General features: G+C 41.2%; 1 protein-coding gene across 5 annotated transcripts in view; it reads left to right on the forward strand.

Moving 5' to 3' along the window:
• The window catches only part of polk (polymerase (DNA directed) kappa), a 105,983-nt gene that overhangs the window by 58,992 nt on the left and 23,010 nt on the right, over positions 1-23,981 (forward strand). For all 5 annotated transcript variants that reach the window (XM_041186713.1, XM_041186712.1, XM_041186714.1 and 2 more), the window contains 3 exons: positions 10,486-10,624; positions 14,620-14,883; positions 19,009-19,133. In XM_041186713.1, coding sequence (XP_041042647.1) covers positions 10,486-10,624; positions 14,620-14,883; positions 19,009-19,133 — 528 coding nt within the window. The remainder of the gene's footprint in view (positions 1-10,485; positions 10,625-14,619; positions 14,884-19,008; positions 19,134-23,981) is intronic.

The raw sequence follows: 23,981 nt of genomic DNA on the forward strand, positions 1-23,981 counted from the left end.
GCAAAAGATAAAGCTGAAGTATTTGCTACAATCTTCAGCCAGAAGTGCCAAGTGGATGATCCATCTCAGCCTCCTCCGGAGGTCCCCAGCATCGTAGATGCCAGTCTTCAGCCAATTCGATTCACTCTGCATGATATCAAAAAACAGCTGATGGCACTGGATACTGCAAAGGCTATGGGCCCTGAAAATATTCCAGCAAAAGTGCTGAAGACTTGTGCTCTAGAACTTGCCATGCCCCGAGCAATGCTATCCCAGTACAGCTAGAACACTGGCATCTACCTGGCTATGTGGAAACTGGTTTACTTGCATCCCAAACAACGGAAGTAACATGCAGTAGACAAGCTAAGAGATCCCACAACCAATGGATCAGATCTAAGCTCTGCAGTCCTGCCACACCCACTTGTGACCGGTGGTCAACAATTAAACAATTGACTACAGGAAGAAGCTTCATGAATATCCCTGTCCTCAATGATGGGGGAGCCTAACACATCAGTGCAAAAGATAAGGCTGAAGCATTTGCAACAATCTTTGGCCAGAAGTGCCGAGTGGATGATCCATCTTGGCCACCTCTGGAGGTCCCCAGCATTACAGATGCCAGCCTGCAGCCAATTTGATTCACTCCATGTCCATGTCCAGGTATGTCCTGTCCACAAAAGCAGGACAAATCCAATCTGCCTTATTACCGCCCCATCAGTCTACTCTCAATCATTAGCATAGTGGTGGAAAGTGTCATTGATGTTGTTATCAAGCGACTTACTCAACTCACTGATGCAAAGCTTGGGATCCGCCACGGACACTCGACTCCTGTCCTCATTACAGCCTTGGTTCAAACATGGACAAAAGAGTTTAACTCCAGAAGCGAGGTAAGAGTGATTGCCCTTGACGTCGTGGCAGCATTTGACCAAATGTGGCATTAAGGTGCCCGAAGGAATCAGGGGGAAAACTCTCCGCTGGTTGGTGTCATACCTAGTGCAAAGGAAAATGGTTGTGATTGTTGGAAGCTAACCATGTCACTCGCAGAAGTTTCTCAGGGTAGCGCCCTTGGCCCAACCATCTTCAGTTGCTTCATCAATGATCTTCCCTCCATCATAAAGTCAGAAATGGAGATGTTCACTGATGATTGTAGAATGGTCAGTACCATTTGCGACGACTCAGACATTGAAGCAGTCTGTGTCCGTATGCAGCATGATCTGGACAACATTTGGGCTTGGTCTAATAAATGACAAATAACATTTGTGCCTTGCAAGTGCCAGGCACCATCTCCACAAGAGAGAATCTAACCTTCTCCCCATGACATTCAGTGGCATTATCATCGCTGAATCCCCCTCTATCAACATTCTGGAGTCACTATTGACCAGAAGCTGAACTGGACTAGTCACATAAATACTGTAGCTAGTCCAGTTAAAAAAAATTATGACACTGTTGCCCTTCTTGACCTCCATCCTCCAACCTTCTTAAACTTCAAGACATCTAAAATACTGCTGTCCATATCCAACCTCCTATACTGCTCAACCATTACACCTGTCTTTGCTGATCTCTGTTGGCTTCCAGTCTGTAATCTGATTGAAGAGATGCATCTTTCCTGAAAATCTCTGTTTGCAACAACACGTTGCAGAGCTTTGGAGAGGAAAAGGAAGATGATGATGAGATAGCAGCTTGCAAGGACGTAGGTGGGTGGCGTTGAGGGTGATTTTTTTTTCCAAGCTGTGTGATGATAACGTTCTTTAAAAACAAGGGGGCGTTGCCTGAATAAAGGAATTTCACTTAGAAAATTAGCAAGTATAGGAGCCAGGAAGCAAGGTTGGGTGGCCAGCAGTTTTGGGGAAGTGGGGAGTTGCATTAGCAGTGATCAGAAAATTAATCCAATTTTTAAATTTTGTCAATTTATATCCACTTTAAAAAAAATTTCATTTGAATATATTACAAAAAATTCACAAGCCTCTATGGCCTTGCCACTCCCCATCTCTGGAACCTCCTCCCATTGCTACAAGACCTTCACTTCAGGAATCTGCTTCCTCTGACTCCAGTTTCTTGTGCATCTCCCATTCCCAGTTTCACTGATGGTGGACCTATCTTCAGTTACCTCGGCCCCAGATTCTGGAATTCCCTCGCTAAACCCTTCTGCCTCTCCACCTCCCTCTCCTTAGGATGCTTGTAAAACCTTTTTGGCCAAGTTTTTGCTAACTCTCCGAACATCTCCTCCTTTGTCCATCAATTTGATTACATGTTTGTGAAGTGCTCTGGGATGTTCTTTTATGTTAGAGAAATTATACAAGTTTAAATTGTTATGAGTGATATGAAATGATTTACATACAATCAGGTGGTTTTTTTGACATTTGTGTCATTTGGTATTTTGTGTTTTTTTTATGAACTATTTTACTTAGATTCATGTTTGTTCTGGTTTGGATAATTAATATTAACAGTCGTCTTAGATTAAAGCATTTCTTGGACCTCCTAAAAAGTTTTTTTAGTTCCATGTTTTCAGTTAGTGATCTAACTAAATTATACTAAACATCTGAAGTCTCAAATTACAGATGAGCCCTAATTCCAGCTTTCAAAAGGTCTTATGCATGTAAACTTTTGTCTTTCGGTATTGCAACTACTGTGAACTGTTCCTTAAAGTGCATTTCTATTACTTAAAGAGTTTATCAGTAAATGTTGTAATGTGTGCTGGTCAAGGACTTCTTAAAGTATCTTAATCTTCTTGTCACTACATTCCTGTATTGGATTTGTGTAGGAACAACTTTATATACTGCAATGTGACCCTTGTGCCCAGTAACTGTAATGATAAACTGTCAGCTGGAACAAACTTTTTAATTGAGTGGAAACTTCATCAACAGTAAACAAGTTTAACATTAACAACACCTAGTAAAACCTCTTGACTTGTTCAGTCTTAAACTACTCCCTCCCAGAGTAGATTCATTATTTGTAACAGTGTTTAAAAGTATGTTGAAGGATTTCATTTTTTTATAATGTAATCTCTCAACTTTCTTTTGAGCACAGCAGAGGAAATACATTTTCTTACAATACAATTTTCTTAATTCACAGAATTGTTACAGCGTAGGGAAAGACCATTCAACCATCATGTCTGTACCCGTTCTCCTGCTTTATCCCTGTAATCCTGTTCATTCTTTGTTTTCAGATAACTGTCCAATTCCCTTTTGAATGCTTCATTTGGACCTTCCTCTGCCATTCCGGAAATGCATTCCAGACCTTTACCACTCACTGCGTGAAAAAGTTTTCCTCATGTTGCTCTGCTTTTACCAATTACTTGAAATCTGTGGTCTCTCGTTCTTGATCCTTTCATAAGTGCAAACAGTTGTTCCCCATCTACCCTGCCCACACCCCTCATGATTTTGAATACCTCTATCAAGTCTCCTTTCAGCCTTCTCTTCTCCACGGAAAACAGTTCCTTATCCCTGGAACCATTTTCAGAATATTTTCACTCTTTCCACTGCCTTCACATCCCTCCTAAAATGGACCCAGAACTAGAGGCAATACTCCAGCTGAGGCCAAACTAGTGTCTTATACAGGGTCAACATAACCTCCTTGCTCTTGTACTCTATGGCCCTATTAATAAAGCCCAGGATACTGTATACTTTTTTAACCACTCTCTTAACCTGTCCTGCCACCTTCAGTAACTTATGCACATATGCACCAAGGTCCCTCTGCTCCTGCACCCCCTTTAGAATTGAACCCTTTATTTTGTATTGTCTGTCCATGTTCTTCCTACCAAAGTGAGTCACTTCACATTTCTCTGCATTGACCTTCATCTGCCACCTGTCTGCTCATTCTACTAACTTGTCTATGTCGTTTTGAAATTCTGAACTATCCTCATTACAGTTCACAATGCTTTCAAATTTTGTACAATGTATAAACTTTGAAATTGTGCTCTGTATACCAAGGTCTAGGTCATTAGTATGTATCTGGAAAAGCAAGGGTCCCAACACTGATCTCTGGGGAACTCCACTACAAACCTTCCTCCAGCCTGAAAGACATCCATTAACCACTACTCTTTGTTCCTTGTAACTCAGCCAATTTAGAATCCTTGTTGCTACTGACCTTTTTATTCCATGAGCTATAACTTTTCTCACAAACCTGTTGTGAGGCCCTGTATCAAACACCTTTTGGAAGTCCATGTGCACCACATCAACAGCATTGTCCTCATCAACCCTCTTTGTTAACTCTCCAAAAATCTCCAAGCTAGTTAAACATGATTTTCCCTTAAGAAATCCACACTGGCTTTCTTTAACTAACCTGCATTTGTTCATGTGACACTTAATTTTGTCCTGTATTATTGTTTCTAGAAGATAATATAATAATTGCAATATTTTATGATAATTCTTCCTTTAGTGTGCTTCTTTCTGCATATCAGTACAGTCTAAATCAAACATCCATTGCTATATTTTCTATAGAGTTACAATATAGTCTATTTTGTGATACCTTTAAGGGGAAGTGGTGACATAGCGGTATTGTCACTAGACTGGTAATCCTGAGACTCAGGGTAATGGTCTGGGGACCTGGGTTCAAATTTGAATTCAATAAAAAAAATCTGGAATTAAAAGTCTAATGATCAGCATGAAACCATTGTTGATTATCATAAAAACCTATCTGGTTCACTAATATCTTTTAGGGAAGGAAATCTGTTGTCCTCACCTGGTCTGGCTTACACGTGACTCCAGATCTGCAGTTATATGGTTGACTCTTCAATACCATCTAAAATGACCTAGCAAGCCACTTAGTTGTATCAAACCACTAAAAAGTCAACCAGGTGGACCATCCAGTATTGACCTAGGCAGCGGAAGTGACGATGGCAAACCCGGCCCTTTCAACCCTGCAAAGTTCTTCTAACATCTGGGGGCTTGTGCCAAAATTGGGAGAGCTATCTCACAAACAAGTTGAGTAACAGCCTGACATAACAATACAGATATGTCCTAGACACCACCATCACCATCCCACTGGCAGAACAGAACATACCCAGAGATGGCAGCTCGGTGGTATACAGTTAGGAGGGAGTTGCCCTGGGAGTCCTCAATATCGACTCCAGCCTCCATGAAGTCTCATGGCATCAGATCAAACATCAGCAAGGAAACCTGCTGATTACCACGTTGTCATGAAGATATTAATAAATATATTATTGGAAATTATTTTAAATTGGACTTGTAGTAGGGTTTTGTAGTCTGTGGGTATGAGTGTATGTGTTTTAATTGGATCAAAGCCAGCTACTCTGGGTGCTTTGATGTATAGTAGTTTTGAGATGTTAAACAGTAAGGTAGAGGATACATTTGCATTTTGTTGAATAAACCATTCAAAGACTGGGGGTGTAATCTTGCACGTAGCTAAGAGACACCAAGCAATTTGTTTATATTACTAATAAAATTTGTGCTATGAAAGGGGTTTTATTGTTGGAAGTGGTGGAGTTCAAAGGGCCTGGCGATACAATGAGGATTTGCATTCAAAGGGAATTCTAGGTATATACAGAAAAGAGTTTTGTGTTTGTTAGTCAGAGGCATGTAAGATCTAAGCCACCTGTAAGCCTGCAATGGTGCCAAGGAACCAAATTAAAAGGAACCTCATTTTGAATTTGTAAGATAAAATGTGCTTTGCCTGTCTTTGGGTTATTGTTGCCTTGGGAGTGATTAATTTGGAGATTTGTTTAATAGCTATTATAGTAGTAATTTGTAGACGCATGTATGTGTTTAACTTCTTGTTAAATTAATAAATGCTGCATTTAATATATATAAAAATCCCTTGAGGCTGAATTCAGAGCTGCATCTCAAACATGCCAATTAAAAATATAGGTTATGACAGTTGTTTAAAATTTCCCTCTGGGATTTTAAATAACTGAGTATTTACCAACTGCTGTGTCATAACAATTGGGTACTCTTGGCAGGATAATATTTGTAATTCCTTGATTGGTTTGGAATTGGTGAATCTTAAGGTTACAAGTACAGAAAGCACTTTGAATTCAGGAGTTGGTGAGGTTTTTAGAAGTGGTGAGACTGCAAAATGGCTTTGGAAATTGCTGAGACTTGTCTAGGAGTAGACGATATAACTCTGATTGGATTGCAAAAGATAATCAAGAGTAAGTTAACAGAGTTGGCATATGAGTTAAAATTGGGATTACCTGCAGGGGCTAGGAAATCAGATATAATTAAAGTATAGAACAGCATCTACAGTTGGAAGTGATACCTGACACAAGTAAGTCACAGCTGGAGGTATTAGGACTTCAGTTTGAAATGAAGAAGCTTGAATTTGATCAAGCAAAAGAACTGAAAAAACTTGAATTAGAAGCGAAGGAAAGAGAAATGGCAATTAAAAGGGAGCAAGCAGAAAGGCAGGAGAAAGAAAGGAAGCAGGAACTGGGGTTTCAGGAAAGAGAGAAAGAGAATTCTTGCTTCAAAGGCTGGAAGTTAAAAAAAGAGATCTCAGATTCTGAGGAGAGTTCTGATGATGAGAAAACCTTTAACCTAAAACCCAGTTGGAAATGTTGAGATTTGTACAAGCTCTTCCAAAGTTTGAGGAAAAAGATTTTGAAGCATTCTTTATTTCATTTGAGAAGATAGCTAAACAGATGAAATGGCCACAGGAGTACTGGACGTTATTATTACAGTCTAAGTTACTGGGTGGAGTGCATGAGGTATATGCTTCACTGTCTGAAGAGATATCGATGAATTATGATGTGGTGAAAAAGATTTTTTTGAGTGCATATGAGTTGGTAATAAGTATTTAATTTAATTTGTATAAAATACCCCTTGGGGCTTGGTGGCTTCATTTCTGAATTCAAGCTCCATCTCAAGTATAACAATTGAAAATATAGGTTATGACAGTTGTTTAAAGTTTGCCTCAACTCAGCCTTTACCAACAGCTGTGTCATAACACACGTACCGCCTCCGCCCCTCAGCTGATGAATCAGTACTCCTTCATGTTGGACACCACTTGGAGGAAGCACTGAGGATGTCAAGGGTGCAGAATATGCTCTGGATGGGGGACTTCCATGTGCATTATTAAGAGTGGATCATTAGCATCACCACAGACCGAGCTCGCTAACACCTAAAGGACATAGCTGCCAGACTGGGTCTGCGACAGGTGGTGAGGAAAAAACATACTTGACCTTAATCTCACCAACTTGTCTGCTGCAAATGCACCTGTCCATGACAGTATCGGTAGTGACCACCATATAATCCATGTGGAGATGAAGTGTAGTCTTTACATGGAGGTTACTCTCCAAAGTCTTGTGTGGCACTACCTTGCTAAATGGGATAGATTCTGAACAGATCTAGCAACTCAAAACTGGGTACCCATTAGGCGCTGTGAGCCATAGCAGCAGCAGAATTGTACTCGAACACAATCTGTAACCTTATGGCCTGGCATATCCCCCACTCTACCATTACCACCAAGCCAGGAGATCAACCCTGGTTCAATGAAGAGTGCAAGAGGCAGGCGAGGAGCAGCACCAGGCATACCTAAAAATGGGGTGAAGCTACAACACAGGATTACTTGTGTGCCAAAGAATAAACATAAGCAGCAAATGGTAGACATAGCTAAGTGATTTGACTGATCTAAGTTCTGCAGTCCTGGCACATCCAGTTGAGAATGGTGGTGGGCAATTAAACAACTGGAGGAGGAGGGCCCACAAATATATCCATCCTCAATGATGGAGGAGCCCAGCACAACAGTGCAAAAGATGAGGCTTAAGCATTTGCAACAATCCTCAGCCAGAAGTGCCAAGTGGATGACCCATTTTGGTCTCCTCCAGAGGTCCCCAGCATCACAAATGCCAAGCTTCAGCCAATTCGATTCACTCCACATGATGTCAAGAACAGCTGAAGGCACTGGATACCGCAAAGGCTGTGGGCCCTGACAATATTCTGGCAATTGTACTGAACAGTTGTGCTCCAGAACTTGCTGCGCCCCTAGCAAACCTGTTCGAGTACAGTTTCAATGCTGGTATCTACTTGGCAATATGCAAAATTGCCCATGTATGTCCTGTACTCAAAAAGCAGGACAAATCCAACCCGGCCAGTTACCACCACATCAGTCTATTCTTGATCATCAGTAAAGTATTGGAAGGGGCTATCAACAGTGTTATGAATCGGCACTGGCTTAGCAATAACCTGCTCATTGCCGCTCAGTTTGGGGTCCATCAGGGTCACTCAGCCTCTAACCTCATTATAGCCTTGGTTCTAAAGTGGACAAAAGAGCTGAACTCCAGAGGTGAGTTGAGAATGACTACCCCCTTGACATCAAGGCAGCATTTGACTGTGTGTTGCATCATGGAGCATTAGCAAAATGGGAGTCAATGGGAACCGGGAGAAAAATCTTCACTGGTTGGCGTCATACCTAGCACAAAGGAAGAAGGTTGTGGTTGCCGGAGGTCAATCATCTCGGTTCCTGGACATCACTGCAGGAGTTCCTCAAAGTAGTGTCCTAGGCCCAACCATCTTCAGCTGCTTCATCAAAGACCTTCCTTCCATCATAAGGTCAGAAGTGGGGATATTCATTGATGATTGCACAATGATCAGCACCATTCGCAACTCTCAGATACTGAAGCAGTCCATGCCCAAATGCAGCAAGAACTGGATAATATCCAGATTTGGGCTGACAAGTGGCAAGTAACATTTGCACCACACCAATGCCAGGCAATAACCATCTCCAACAAGAGAGAATCTAACCATCTCCCTTTGATATTCAGTGGCATTACCATAAGTGAATCCCCCGCTATAAACATTCTGGGGGTTAATATTGACCAAAAACTGAACTGAACTAGCCATATAAATGCTGTGACTTCGAGAGCAGGTCAGAGGCTAGGAGTCCTGCAGTGAGTAACTCACCTCCTGACTCCCCAAAGCCTGTCTATCATCTACAAGGCACAAGTTAGGACTGTGATGGAATACTCTCCACTTGCCAGGATGAGTACAGCTCCAATAACACTCAAGAAGCCCCACAACATCCAGAACAAAGCAGGCAGCTTGATTGGCACCCCCTCTACAAACATCTACTCCCTCCACCACCGACAGTGGCAGCAGTGTGTACCATCTACAAGATGCACTGCAGGAACTCACCACAATTCCTTAGGCAACACCTTCCAAACCCACAGTCACCATCACCTAGAAGGACAATGGCAGCTGACACATGGGAACACCACCACCTGTAAATTTCCCTCCAAGCTACTCACCACCCTGACTTGGAAATATATTACTGTTTCATCACTGTCGCTGCGTCAAAATCCTGCAAATCCCTCCCTAACAGCATTGTGGGTGTACCTATACCACAGAAACTGCAGTGGTTCAAAAAGGCAGCTCACAACTGCCATCTCAATGGCAGTTAGGAATGGGCAATAAATGCTAGCCTAGCCAGCAAAGCCCACATCCTGTAAAAGAATTAAAAATAAGCTTTCTATCTGCAATGCATTAAAGTACTATGGAAGTAACTCTGCATTTGATGTGAGAAGATGGTGGCGAACATATGGGGCTGAATTTTACCAGGTGTTTCTAGGCCCTAGGTGGTAAGAGAAGCAAAATTAGAGAACAATGGATCAGGCTGGTTTGCTGATGTATTTTCACCTCCCGCTGCTTTTCCCAGGGGTGGGCTGAGTCCGATGTCGGCAACCTTCTTGGCAGTGGCAGGAAGCTAATTGAGGTGGATAATTAAACAATTAACTGATGTCTTCCATCAACAGTTGCCCCAGACTTGCACAGGCTCCAAGTTGTATCTGCACTTTGGCAGCTGCACAGTTGGAGGTCAGAGCAGTGTGAGGTTTTCCAATCTTTGACAGCAAAAAATGCTGAGGCTAATGTCTTCCGGTGGCAAATGCATGCCGTTGCTTGAGGAGCTTCTGGAGCCTGATGTCTCAGAAATTGCAAAGGACAATGCAGTAGCAGCTGCTCCTGTCAGACTGGTGATGCCTCCATTGTGGCTCCCCCACTCCTGCATTCTACCCGGCAGCACTATCACTGTGTGGACACAGTGAAGCCTGCCAGCCGCCCTTGCAATGGAATGTGCTGAATTTACCTCCCGCCTCCTCAGGCCACCTGCTGTCCCTAATTGATGGCAGGTACTTAATTGACCTACTTCCAAAAGATTGAAATGGAAGGCGAGCTGTTGCTGCTAACAGGGTTGGGATCCGAAAATTCTGCCCACTATGTCAGCTAGAACCATTAGTGGGGGCCTGAAATATGAGGAGTACAAGAGGGAGCTTAGTTATTAAATTGAAACTGCTACCAGGCAGGGCATGGATTCTTAATTTTCTTGTAAATAATATATGTAGGGAAACTCTTTTGTCGTGAAAATATTCCCTAGGCTATTCTTCTCTTTCAATCTGTAACTAGCTGCTGTTTGCCAAATGGAATGTGGAGCATAAAACTTCCATTGCATTTTGATGGAAAAATGTGATGTATTATGCCTTGTAACTGTGATACAGTTTTTTTGCTTATCAGAGTCTTTATAAGCTTTTAAATATTTTCAAAATCTTTTTTGTTATAGGTACAAGAAATACTTGTAGACTATGACCCCAATTTCCTTCCAATGAGTCTTGATGAAGCCTACTTGGATATAACAGAACATTTACAACAAAGGCAGAACTGGCCTGAACACAAAAGGATGTACTACTGTCATAGAGAAGGTGAAGCAAATGGTGCAAAACAAAATATTGCAGATGCTGGAAACCTGAAATATAAACAAAAAGTGTTGAAAATACTCAGCAGGTCAGGTAGCATCTCTGGGGAGGAACAGGGTTAACGTTCCGATCGACGACCTTTCATCAAAATGGAAGGGGGCCAAGATGGATCATCCTCTCTGCACTTCTGGCTGAAGATGGTCCAAATCCCAACACAACATCTGGTGGAATTTAAATTCAATTAATGAATACAAAATCTGGAATTGAAAGCTAGTCCCAGTCACGATAACCATGAAATTATTGTATCAGCTTTGTCTTTTGCACAGATGTACTAGGCTCCCTCATCATTGAGGTTGGGATACTTGTGGAGACTGCTCCACCAGTTAGTTGTTTAACTGTTCACCACCATCCATGACTGTATGTGGCATGGCTGCAGAGCTTTGATTTGATCCGTTGGTTGTGGGATTGCTTGGCTTTGCCCATCGCATGCTGTATCCTCAGTTTGTTTGCAAGTAGGCTTGTGCTGTAGCTTCACCAGATTGGCATCTCATTTTAAGGTATAAGCTAAAAGCAAAAAACTGCGGATGCTGGAAATCCAAAACAAAAACAAAAATAAAAATACCTGGAAAAACTCAGCAGGTCTGACAACATTTGCGGAGAGGAACACACTTAATGTTTTGAGTCCGTATGACTCTTCAACATGTTCTGTTGAAGAGTCATATGGACTCAAAATGTTAACTGTATTCCTCTCCGATGATGCTGTCAGACCTGCTGAGTTTTTCCAGGTATTTTTATTTTTGTTTTCGTTTTAAAATATGCCTGGTGCTGTACCTAGCATGTCCTCCTGCACTCTTCAGTGAACCATGGATGATTCCTTGGCTCGATGGTAATGATAGAATTGGGAGATATGTCGAGCTATGAGATTACAGTGTGGTTGCATACAGTTCTGCTGCTGTTGATGGCCCATAACACCTCATGGATTTGAGGTGTTTTGAGCTGCCACATCTGTTCTGAATCTATCCCATTTAGCACAGTAGTAGTGCATGCAACACGATTGAGGGAATCCTCATTGTGAAGGTAGAACTTCATCTCCAAAAGGACTGTGCAGTGACTGTACCTAACAATACTTTCACGGACAGATGTATCAGCGACAGGTAGATTGGTGAGGACAAGGACTGGTAGGTTTCTCCCCCTAGGTTTCCTCGCCACCTATCACAGGCCCAGCCTGGCAGATGTGTCCTTCAGGGCTCGGCCTGTGCTTCCAAACCACATATGAACATACGGATTAGGAGTAGGTCACTCTGCCCCTCAAGCCTGCTACCCTATGCATTAAACCATGGCTGATCTGATTGTGGCATCAACTCCACAGGAACACAAGAATAGGAGCAGGAGTAGTCAATATGGCCGGTCGAGTCTGCTCCGCTATTCAATACGATCATGGCTAATCTTGAGCTTCAACTCCATTTTCCCACTTGCCCCCCATATCCTTTCATTCCCTAAGAGAGCAAAAATCTGTCTATCCCATCCTTAAATGTATTCAATGATGGAGCATCCTCAACCCTCTGGGGTGGAGAATTTTCATAACCCTTTGAGTGAAATAATTTCTCCTCATCTCAGCCCTAAATGAACTACCCCTTATCTTGAAACTGTACCCCATGTTTTAGACTCCTTGACCAACGGAAACAATTTCTCAACATCCACCCTGTCAAGCCCCTTCAGAGTTTTGTAGGTATCAATGAGATTGCTTCTCATTCTTCTAAACTCCAGAGAATATGAGCCCAGTTTACTTAGCCTCTCATCATAGGACAAACCCCTCATCCCAGGGATCAATTTAGTGAACCTTGGCAGTACTGCCTCCAATGCAAGTATATCCTTTCTTAAATGTGTAGACCAAGATTGCAAACAGCATTCCAGATATGGTCTCACCAAAACCCTCTACAGTTGTAGCAATTGCAGAGATGGATTTAAGAAGACAGCCTGCAGTTGGGAAAAGAAGCTGAGGTTGTCTTGGGATTCCAGGGTGATCCTGCAACAGCGAACAGTTTTAGAAGATGAGAGTAGAACCCGGTAGTGTTTTAAGCGGTCCAGTCAAATCTGACAGTGGATGGCTAAGCCGGTTGTGCGCTAAAACCTTTGAAGTTTGCGTCTCTTGGATGTAAACAAGTGGAGGTGAGAGCCATAGCAGGGGAAACGGCCAGGATGAGAAAGTGTGATCATTTTATAGGGGACTAGGACATCAAATGTGGAGGTGAAGGTGGGGTTAAATAAATAAGTTGCTGCAGAAATATTATGGTGAATCTAGGGCCAAAGGCTAGATAGTTGGAATTTTGAAAGTACAGTTTAAGTAAATTGGGGGATAGCTATTTCCAGGGATGGAAACAGAAGGAGGTAGGGTTGGGGTGTGGAAGGGCGATGTGGGTGGTGAATGATGCAAGGAAGTGATCAGAAATGGCCTTATCTGTGATTGAAACTATGAGAGTGGTGAGACCACGTGAGATGGCAGGGTACATGGGTAGCCGTGAATATGGGTTGGGGAATTTACATGGAGGGAGAGATTTAGGAAGGATCAGAGGGCAGTGAACTCACAGAGAGAACATGATGATGTTAAGAACAGTGTATAATTTTAAATTGAATTTTTATAAATATTTGTGCATTAAGAAAGGTTAAAAAAATGTTTTCAGTTTCACTTCAGTTTTGTTTGTGAACTTTGGTGCATGGGAGTCCGATTGTGACTAACAGGTTTTAGGTCTTTTGAGTTTGGTGTATATTACATTTTTAATGAGGTTTTACAACCTTTGAAGTGAAAGAGATGGATTGAAAGTGGTTAAAAGTTCATTGACTTTGGAAACAAAACAAATAAAAAGTAGAAAAAGCTTACTGTTGCCTGGCAACAATGATCCAGTAATCCAGTAACACAGAAACAGAAAAAGACAGGAGTGGAGAGAGAGTTCAGTGTGTGTCAAGAGTAGGAAAACAGAGATTTGAAGCTTTTTGAGAAGGAAAAAACTACAAGCTAGTGGGACAGTAGTTAACTGAGTAATCAATTATGGGGCTCAGTAAAGTGATTAGTTTAGCAGAGGTGCTACGAGAGGACTTAGTTTAGGGAACTCATTTGTTTGCTCAGCAGTTGAAGAAACAGTGAATTTAGAGTGCTGTTTTTGGGTATCTCGGGGACAGATAAGAGTTGGGTGAGAAGCATCATGTGAATGTTCAGGAATTCACCAGAAGAAAACCATTTGCAACAGTGCCAGTCCCAAGCAAGGAGCCTTTGTGTCAAGCCAGTGGTACTTCTTCACTGGTTTACGTATCTGTAAAGATGTTGCTTGGGTAAAGGAATGGTGGGAATTTGAATCGTTGTCTTGTGTTTGTATTGAGATTTTTCCAATATTTTTGTCTGATATAATATAGTTCATTTTTGTTTTAATAGTTATTCTATGTATTAAAAGTTCATCAGCATGCTCCTGTGAATTTGATCAGTAACTCCCCTCCACATTTCTAAAAAAGAATTAGGATTGATTTAAGCCATGTTTAACTCTGGAATCTGACATTTCCAATATTAACATCAGCTTGGATCGTAACAATGAGTGTAGAAGTAGTGGAAATATACAGCAGGACTAACAAAGGCAAAACTTATAGGTTAATATTTCAAATTCCGTTCAAGGCTCTGCACCTCAAATATTAACCTAAATTTTCTCTTTCCAGATGCTGGCAGTCATGTTTTTTTTTCAGCATTTTTGGTTTTAAATAAGGAATAACAGAGTAAAGTATTACATCAACTAACCAGTGACTATTGTATATTTGGACTGGTTCACTAAGTGATGGATATAATGGTTTATATAGAGCAAAATAAATTACCTGATCAATAATGGAAATTCAAAGTAAGCAATTCACTTTTATATGTAAATATTGATTTTGCATAAGGGAATGGGACCCTGCAATTTTAAGCGATGTTCTGAAATCCATACACATTTACACTGACTTTTTTTAAAATATTGATGCAGTAAAAGAGAATAGAGATGATTTACAGCCACCCTGTGACGACTTGGGAGACATTTCACCTCTACTTTTTGAAGACAGCCCTCCCATATTGTCACAACAAGGGTCAGTCCATTGTGAAGTACAACAGACAGATCCTCATCTGCAAAGCAATGAAAAAGAATTACATCAGCAGAAAGAAAAAATTGTGTTTGGTGTAACAGCAGAGGAGGCTGTTAAAGAAATGCGTTTCAGGGTTGAACAGAAGACGAAATTAACAGCAAGTGCAGGTAAAACATTGTATTTATCATTTCTTTTACTTCAACTTTATCCCACATCGCCACCTTGGATGTGGAAGTAATTTCATTAAATTGCCATAAAAAAATAGGAAATGTTGGAAATCCACAGCAGATCAGTCAGCATCTGATCATCTGTAAAGATAGTAGATGTTACAGGTGGGGCCTTTTCTCAGAGCTCAAAACAGAAGTAAAAACAAGAAGGTTTGGAAGAAAATGCATCATGGATTTGCAAAATAACAAAGTTACTTTTGTAATGTTCTAACGATTGGAAATAATGTTTGGAAAAAGAAAGACTTACATCTATGTCGCACCTTTCATGACCTCAGGACATCCCGAAGCTTTACAACCAGTTAAGTATTTTTGAAGTGTAGTCACTGTTGTAATGTAGGAAATGTGGCAAACACCCACAGGCAGCAATGTTGACGTGTGAACGAAGAGATATTAAGAAACAGTTAAGCACATTGAATGCAGCCAAATCTTGTCTGTAGTATTGAAGACTGTTGTTCCAGAACTAACTGCTCTTTTAAACAAACTGTTACAATACTGTTTCGGGAGACAGTGACGTTTGATAATGTCACTTGAATAGTAATCCAGAGACCCAGGCGTATGCTTTGGGGGCATGGGTTCAAATCCCACCACAGTAGTTGGTAGAATTTAAATTCAGTTCATAAATCTGGAATATAAAGCTAGTCTCAGTAATGGTTGTAAAAAATGTCCTGTTGACAAAAAGCAGGATTTCAATTCCAATCCAATTACTGCCCAGCAGTTTACTCTCAATCGTCAGCCAAGTGATGGAAATATTATCGGCAGTGTTATCGAGAGGCACACAAACTGCTCAACAATACTCAGCTTGGGTTCCACCAGGATCAGTCAGCTTCAGACCTCATTACAGCTTTGCGCCAAATATAGACAAAAGAGCTGAATACCAGAGGTGAAGTGAGTGTGACAGCCTTTGACAACAAGGCAGCATTTGACATAGTATGGGAAGTAGTGGTAGTTTTCCACTGGGTGAAGTCATACCTAGCACGAAAGAATAGCGTTGTGGTTGTTGGAACTCTAGAACATTGTTAACAGGATCCACGCCAGTTGGTGAAGTCAAAACTAAGACAGTCTTTCCTTGCTGAGAGAGTTTATTGACTTAGTTCTGTGTCAAAGCTCCTTACCCCCTCCCAGTGTCCCAGCTATCCCCCATTTATACTCTTTTGAGTACCTGTGAAGTTAATCAGACTAATGAATCAAAATAAACAAATTAACCAAACTGGCAGCCTCTTAAAGAGACCCCCTATTTATATGTGTTCAAATACCCATCACCCGTTTCCCTTAATAATGTAATTGACATTAACAAACCGTAACAATGTAATTGACAACATTGACAGACATGACTCCAGGAATTCCTCAGGGCAGTGTCTTAGCCCATCTTCAGTCGCTTCATCAATCACCTTCCCTCTAACATAAAGTTAGAAGTGAGGGTGCTCGCTGGTGGTTGCCTGACCCACAGAAACATTATGTACAATCTCTACCCTACCCAAAACCCCGTGATCTTCTGGGGAGATCAAAAAGCCTGATTAAAAACGCAGGCCAATTTGTGGAAGAAAATCTGGGAAATTCCACTCGTGCATTTAGGTGATGGAAACTAGTCTAGAATATCACTCTAGCCTTTTTAATTCTATGTTAAACCTGCCTTTTGCATGAGATGATCTCCATCCCAGTTGGAAGCAGGTCTAATTCTCACTTGTAGGAATTCAGCATCCACTGCATGGGCTGGCAGCCTGTTCCACAGGTCCACTATTCTCTGGGAAAAGAGCCACCTCCTGATGTCTAACCTAGACCTGGCCTTACATAACTTATAGTTGCGATCACTGGTCCTCCCTAACCTATTTAATTGAGCCAAACTAGAGCACAGTCTATTCCTGGCATCGTCTTACAAATTTTGATGAGATCACGCTTAAGTCTACTCTTGTCTGAAGAGTAGAGTCTTATTCTTCTAGCCTCTCTTGATAACGAAGATCCTTTAAACTGGGAATTAGTCTATTGGCCCTCCTCTGCACTCTTTCCCATGCCTCACTGTCACCCAGCATAAGATGAGACCAAAACAGGACAAACTGTTCCAAGTGAAGCCTGACCAACGCCCTACACAAGGATAGAATAGTGTGCTAAAAGCTCTGAAGAAAAGTCCTGCAGACTCGAAAATGTTAACGCTGTTTCTCTCTCCACAGATGCTGCCAGACCTGCTGAGTTTTTCCAGAATTTACTGTTTTTATAATACAAGGCATACTATTCTGTAATAATCAGTTCTACTCTGAATGCACTCCAACATCCTATTTGCTTTAGCTATTGCTTGTTTGGAATAGTGTAGGTTGCCAAAGGTGGAAATGTCGGAGTAGGAATGGGATGAGTGTGATCTCATCAAAATTTGTAAGACGATGCTGGGAATAGACTGTGCTCTAGTTTGGCCCGATTAAATAGTTTAGGGAGGACCATTGATCGCAACTATAAGTTATGTAAGGCCAGGTCTAGGTTAGACGTCAGGAGGTGGCTCCTTTCCCAGAGAATAGTGGACCTGTGGAACAGGCTACCAGCTCATGCAGTGGATGGTAATTTGCTGAATTCCTACAAGTGAGAATTAGACCTGTTTCCAACTGGGGTGGAGATCATCTCATGCAAAAGGCAGGTACAACATAGAATTAACAAGGCTAGAGCGATTTTCTGTACTAGTTTCCATCACCTAAATCATGAGTGGAATTTCCCAGATTTTCTTCCACAAATTGGCCTGCATTTTTAATCAGGTTTTTTGATCTCCCCAGAAGATCACGGGGTTTTGGGTGAGGTGGAGATTGAACATAATGTTTCTGTGGGTCATGCAACCACCAGTGAGCACCCCCACTTCTAACGTTATGTTAGAGGGAAGGTCTAGGAAATAGCATTTGGCCATCAAATTGTGGGAAAGACCACTATATCAGCAACAAATAATATTGTTTAGCTTAAAACTGGCTCCAAAGACTGTGGTTCTTAGTGAATCAAACAATTGTGATTGAAGTTTTATAAGTAATCCTGTTATTCTTGGCTTATTCTGCCAGTTTAAAAACAAGAGGATGAGCTTTACCCTGAGAAATCCTGTTTGTGATATTCACAAGATTAAGAATGCTTGTTCATGATTATTCAAAATATCTAAAACTGAGACCCCCTGTGCAGAAGATGTTAGCTCAGACCTCGGGCAAATCTAATTCTTAGCCTCTTGAGTTTTGCGTAACTGCTACAGCAATAACTTGAATTTACATAGCGACTCTAATATTGTGAAAGCCTCAAGGCACTTCACAGAGGTTTAATCAAACAAAATTCAATAGATGTTTCTTATCACATGCTTGTTTCTGTCAGGTGACCATATTATAAGTATTTCCATTTGTCCACACAAATGGTCCCTGACAGCGTGAACATTGACATCTAGTGGGGTTTGAATCTCAACTATTTGCATCTTCCTATGATAGAATGGGTTTCTGTGGGATTCCATTCTGCAGCCACTAAGTTTTACATAGTACATTAGTTTCTCTAGGCATTTGGGCAATAACAACTGCTAAATCCACAAAAGAGATGTTACATTGTTAATGTCTTCTCAATTAAATGTTCTAAAATGTCATTTATATTTTATTGTCATGACTAGACAAGCAGGCTAACATCCAGCCTTGGGCAATTTCATGTATATTTGATAGACATGAAGGGAGGAAAGGTCAGCTGACCTCCCAACTCCATCATGTTTCAAAGTCAATTGCCCATTTTCCATTCCGTTTTTAAAAGTCAAGTGTCCGTTTTTCCAAAAAGCCATGGATATAACTGCATGGGAGTGACAAAATTAAAATGCAACATTTGCAATCCATCTAAAATGTGCATTGTGATATATCAGTTAGGTTTCACCAAGTGTAATAACATTAGAGATTATACCCCTCTCATCCCTTCTTGATTGAGGAAGGAGCAAAACAGATTAGATACAAGAAGTTATTTCCGTACCCTCAAAATTACACCATTTCAAATATACTTAAAAGGATGAATAATTAGTTAAGAGCAGCTCAGTGCAAATAGCAATACTGATTTCATATTTATTGTTTTACTTGATATATCCAGGAATTGCACCAAACATGATGTTGTCCAAAGTTTGCAGTGACATGAACAAACCAAATGGCCAGTATCGAATTCCAGCAGACAGGGATGTTGTGATCGACTTCATAAAGAATTTGCCTATTAGAAAGGTAATCTGTTGTGTAGATTGTATTTATTTTCTCCACATAGAATAGTCCAAGTCACCAGTTGGAGAGAGGAGAGAAATCTCAGGGATTCCATCTCTTTAGGACACTTCTGTTATTATTATGCACATAATGTGACCCTTAAATTTTGTTCTTACTTGCACAGTTCCTGGTGCCTGCACAACTTCTGTGGCATTCACTTTTTCTTTATTTTTGTTTTTAGAAGTTTGAAGCTGGGCAACAGATTTTCTTGTTTTTTGAATAAAAACTTACATGTATTTGGGTCTTCCCTGAGAAACATCTCAGTGATTCAGATAAAATAAATTTCTATGAAGTATAGTGACTTTGGTTAATACTTAAAATCACCAACACTCACCTAACAAAGGCCTGTTCGGGATGAGAGTTCTCTCTTTAATGTCACCCTTTTATTCAGTGCTTGGCCCCTTTAAATTTTTTTTGTGTGATGGAGCACATACAGAAGGCCTACACGGTACCTTTCGGGTTGCTGCGTGACTGAAAACCTGTGCAGCTTTATGTGAACACTGGATGAGAGGCTTTAGTTAAGAGGGATGCGAGAAACTGGGCTCTTTCCATCTGAACCCAGAAGGTTAACAGGAAATTCGATAGAGATGTTCAAAAAAACTATGAAGTGCTTTGATGTAATTAGGGACAAACTAATTGTTTGTTGAGTCAGTAACTGGAGGGTAGAAATTTAAGATCAATAAAGTGAGAGGTTAAACAAACTATTCATAATAGCTTTTAAAAGACAGGTTAGTGTCTTTGAAAAAGAAAAGATTGAAAGGGTAACAAAATGAAAGAATTTGATTCATATGGTGACTTTCACATATATAGGACAGCCTATATATTACTTTTTAAGTATAGTTAGGAACACTTAGCAGGAAAGTTCATATTAATTAATCCATTTTATGTGAACCACTTCATTTTTTAACCAAACAGCTTTTCAGAATATCGAGACAATTGATTTAGATAGATTCTTGATTGACAAGGGAGTCAAAGAGTATAGGAGGTAGACAGGAAAGTAGAGTGGAGGCCACAATCAGAGCCATGATCTTATCAAAAGGTAGAGCAAGCTCAAGAGGCCGAATGGCTTACTCCTGCTCCTAATTTGTATGTTAGGAAGTTCGTGTGTTCAGGTCCTGGTTGTGGTCACTTTGCAAACACGTCTCTGTAATGACTAATGTATCATATGTTTCCATTTGTGCTACCAATTCATCCATCTTGTTACAAATGCTACATGCATTCAGGTAAAGAGCCTTTTTACCATTTTTCCCTTCTCTAATAACTGGGTGGAGTTGTGAGTTATGATGAGGCTTCAGGGCGATTTAGACAAGTTGTGTGTGTGGGTAAACATATGGCAGATGCAGTATAATGTGGATAAATGTGAAGTTATACGTTTTGATGTGAAAAACAGAAAGGCAAGAGTATTATTTAAATGGTGATATTTAGAAAATGTGGATGTACAAAGGGATCTGGGTGTCCTTGTACACAAGTCAATACAAGTAAATAGGCAGGTGCAAGAGGATTTGAGTTCAGAAGCAGGGATGTCTTACTGCAGTTATACAGGGCCTTAGTGAGGCCGCACCTGGAATATTGCATGCAGTTTTGGTCTCCCTACCTAAGAAAGGATGTACTTGCCATAGAGGGTGTGCACCGAAGGTTCACTAGGCTGATATCAGGGGATGGCAGGACTGTCGTATGAGGAGAGATTGGTTTGACTGGCCCTGTACTCACAAGAGTTTAGAAGAATGAGAGGGGATCTGATTGAAACTTATAAAATTCTAACAGGACTAGACAGACTGGATGTAGGGAGGATGTTTCCCCTGGTTGGGGAGTCTAGAACTAGGAGCCACAGCCTCAGGATACAGGGCAGGCCATTTAGGATGGAGATGCAGAAAAATTTCTTCACTCAGAGGGTGGTCAACCCGTGGAATTCTCTACCACAGAAGGCTGTGGAGGCCGGGTCACTAAGTATATTCAAGAAAGAAATTGATAAATTTTTGGATGTTAGGGGCATCAAGAGGTATGGAGAGAAAGCGAGAATATGGCATTGAGATAGAGGATCAGCCATGATCATATTGAATGGCGGAGCAGGCTTGAAGGGCCGAATAGCCTAGTTCTGCTCCTAGTTTCTATGTTTCTTATGTTTATACACTCTGTCCCTTCTCTTCACACTCTTGTCACTCACATCACTACTATTGTCTTATGCTTTCTCTTTAAGTGTCCAAATCTCCCCTGACATGAACCTCCCTCCTTTTAGTTTAAAGCCCTTTCTACCTCTCCAGTTATATGGTTCACCAGTACATTGGTCTCAGTGCAGTTCAGTTGAAGATCATCCCAATAGTACAGTTCCCTCATTCCTCAGTATTGCTGCCAGTGTCCCTTGCATGAAAACTCATTACTCCTGCACCAATCTCTGAGCCATGCATTCAACTCTCTGATCTTTACTTTATGCCAATTTACTTGTTGTTTAGATGGTAATCCAGAGATTATTACCTTTGAGGTTCTGCTATTTAATTTAGTCCCTAGTTGCTCATACTTCCTTAGCGGAATGTGATCCTTAGTCCTACTTATGCTGTTGGTACCCACATGGACCACAACAACTGGATACCCCCCTTCCCACTAAGTTCCTCTCTAGCCCTGAGGGAACGTCCTTTAAGCTGGCACCGGCCAGGCACACAACCTTTTGGACTCACTCTCGGTAGCAGAGAACAATGTCTATCCCCCTCACTATACTGTCCCCTACTACAACTACTTCCCCTTTTTGCTCCCCCAACTTGAATGGCCTCCTGCACCATGGTGTCTTGGTCGGTTCTCTCATCTTCCCTGCAGTCTGTGCTGTTGTCCACACAAGCAGCAAGAACCTTGAACCTGTTGACAATTTCTAGGACAGTTGAGGTCCCAGCATTGCTACTTTCTGGAGCCCTGGACCTGCCTCTCTTAAGTCACACTATCCTGTCCCTCACCAAGGACCAAATATGAAGAACCTAGCATAAGGGTGTGATTGCCTCCTGGAATAACAACCTCCCTGCCTCCCTGATGCATACCAATATCCGAAGCTCAGACTCCAGCTCATCAACTCGGAACAGATGTTCCTCAAGCTGCAGCACTGCAGATGTGGTTGTTGTGGAACAGACTGGTGTCCTCCACCCACGTACCACAGTTGCAACACATCACCTGTCCTGCCATCTTTATTTTGTATTTATTTAACTAATTAGGTCTCAAGTTTAGAATATCACTCAATGATTATTCATAGTTATATTTTGGAGTTTAACTTGTTATGCTACAAATTTAATATATTACTTACCAGAACAAAAACAAAAATACCTGGAAAAACTCAGCAGGTCTGGCAGCATCTACAGAGAGGAACACAGTTAACGTTTCGAGTCCGAATGACCCTTCAACAGAACTAAGTAAAAACAGAAGAGAGGTGAAATATAAACTGGTTTAAGGGGGGATGGGACAAGTAGAGCTGAATAGAGGGCCAGTGATAGGTGGAGATAACCAAAAGATGTCACAGACAAAAGGACAAAGAGGTGTTGAAGGTGGTGATATTATCTAAGGAATGTGCTAACTAAGGGTAGAAAGCAGGACAAGCAAGGTACAGATAGCCCTAGTGGGGGTGGGGTAGGGTGAAGGAATCAAAAAAGGCTAAAAGGTAGAGATAAAACAATGGATGGAAATACATTTAAAAATAATGGAAATAGATGGGAAAAGAAAAATCTATATAAATAATTGGGGGAAAAAGGGGGGGATTGGAAAGGGGGTGGGGATGGAGGAGAGAATTCATGATCTAAAATTGTTGAACTCAGTATTCAGTTCAGAAGACTGTAAAGTGCCTAGTTGGAAGATGAGGTGCTGTTCCTCCAATTTGCGTTGAGCTTCACTGGAACAATGCAGCAGGCCAAGGACGGACATGTGGGCATGAGAGCAGGGTGGAGTGTTGAAATGTCAAGCGACAGGGAGGTCTGGGTAATGCTTGCGGACAGACCGAAGGTGTTCTGCAAAGCGGTCACCCAGTCAATATATTACTTACATCTCCCCAGTACCGGTTTAAACTACTGCTCCATTTTGGAAGGGGAAAAATCCTAAACTCACCATTTATCTACCTGTACACCTAATTAATGCCTCTCGGCTTCAGCTTTTGGGTCTTGCTGTGTCTGGCTCCCTCTCTTGGATGACTCCTTTTTGTAAAAGACCAGGCAGCAGCTCTTCCCTAACTGCACTGAATATTCTCATTTAGCAAATTCCCAGATTTACATATTCAGTTGCACCTTTGTGCAACTTACTTTATGTGCATGTTAAACTTCTTGTATTTATACTAGCCTAGATTCCAGTCGGATGAGTCAGGTCACTGCTGGCTAGTGAGCCAGTTCTAACCAGTTACCTGATTAACTATCCTGCAGGTGCCTCTTGACAGGGACTTTGTTTATCAGTTACTAAGACTGACAGAAGCTGCAGTTTATTGTTATAATTAAGTTAAATGCTAAATGCACACTTGACTTCATTTTTTAAAGATATCAACCCTTAAAATTCCCTCACTTACCAAATTTCCAGATTTAAGCACTTGGTCTCACTGCACTCAGTCTTGAGCTGACATCTTTGTATGACTCTTAACGGACCTCTGTATGAACGGTGTGTATAGTTAAAAACAATTACACTCTCTGGCCTTAAAGGACACACAGCTACATATTGTATGGTATATTGTTCCCAATCTTCTAAAATATCACATTCTCTGACTTAATATTAGCACCATCATGAAAGATATTAAGTAGTAATATATTAATAATGACATTTCTATGTACAGAGGTGCCATATTGTAGAACTTCCAGAGAT

The sequence above is a fragment of the Carcharodon carcharias genome, chromosome 4 (genome assembly GCF_017639515.1).
Source record: "Carcharodon carcharias isolate sCarCar2 chromosome 4, sCarCar2.pri, whole genome shotgun sequence".
Taxonomy (NCBI): domain Eukaryota; kingdom Metazoa; phylum Chordata; class Chondrichthyes; order Lamniformes; family Lamnidae; genus Carcharodon; species Carcharodon carcharias.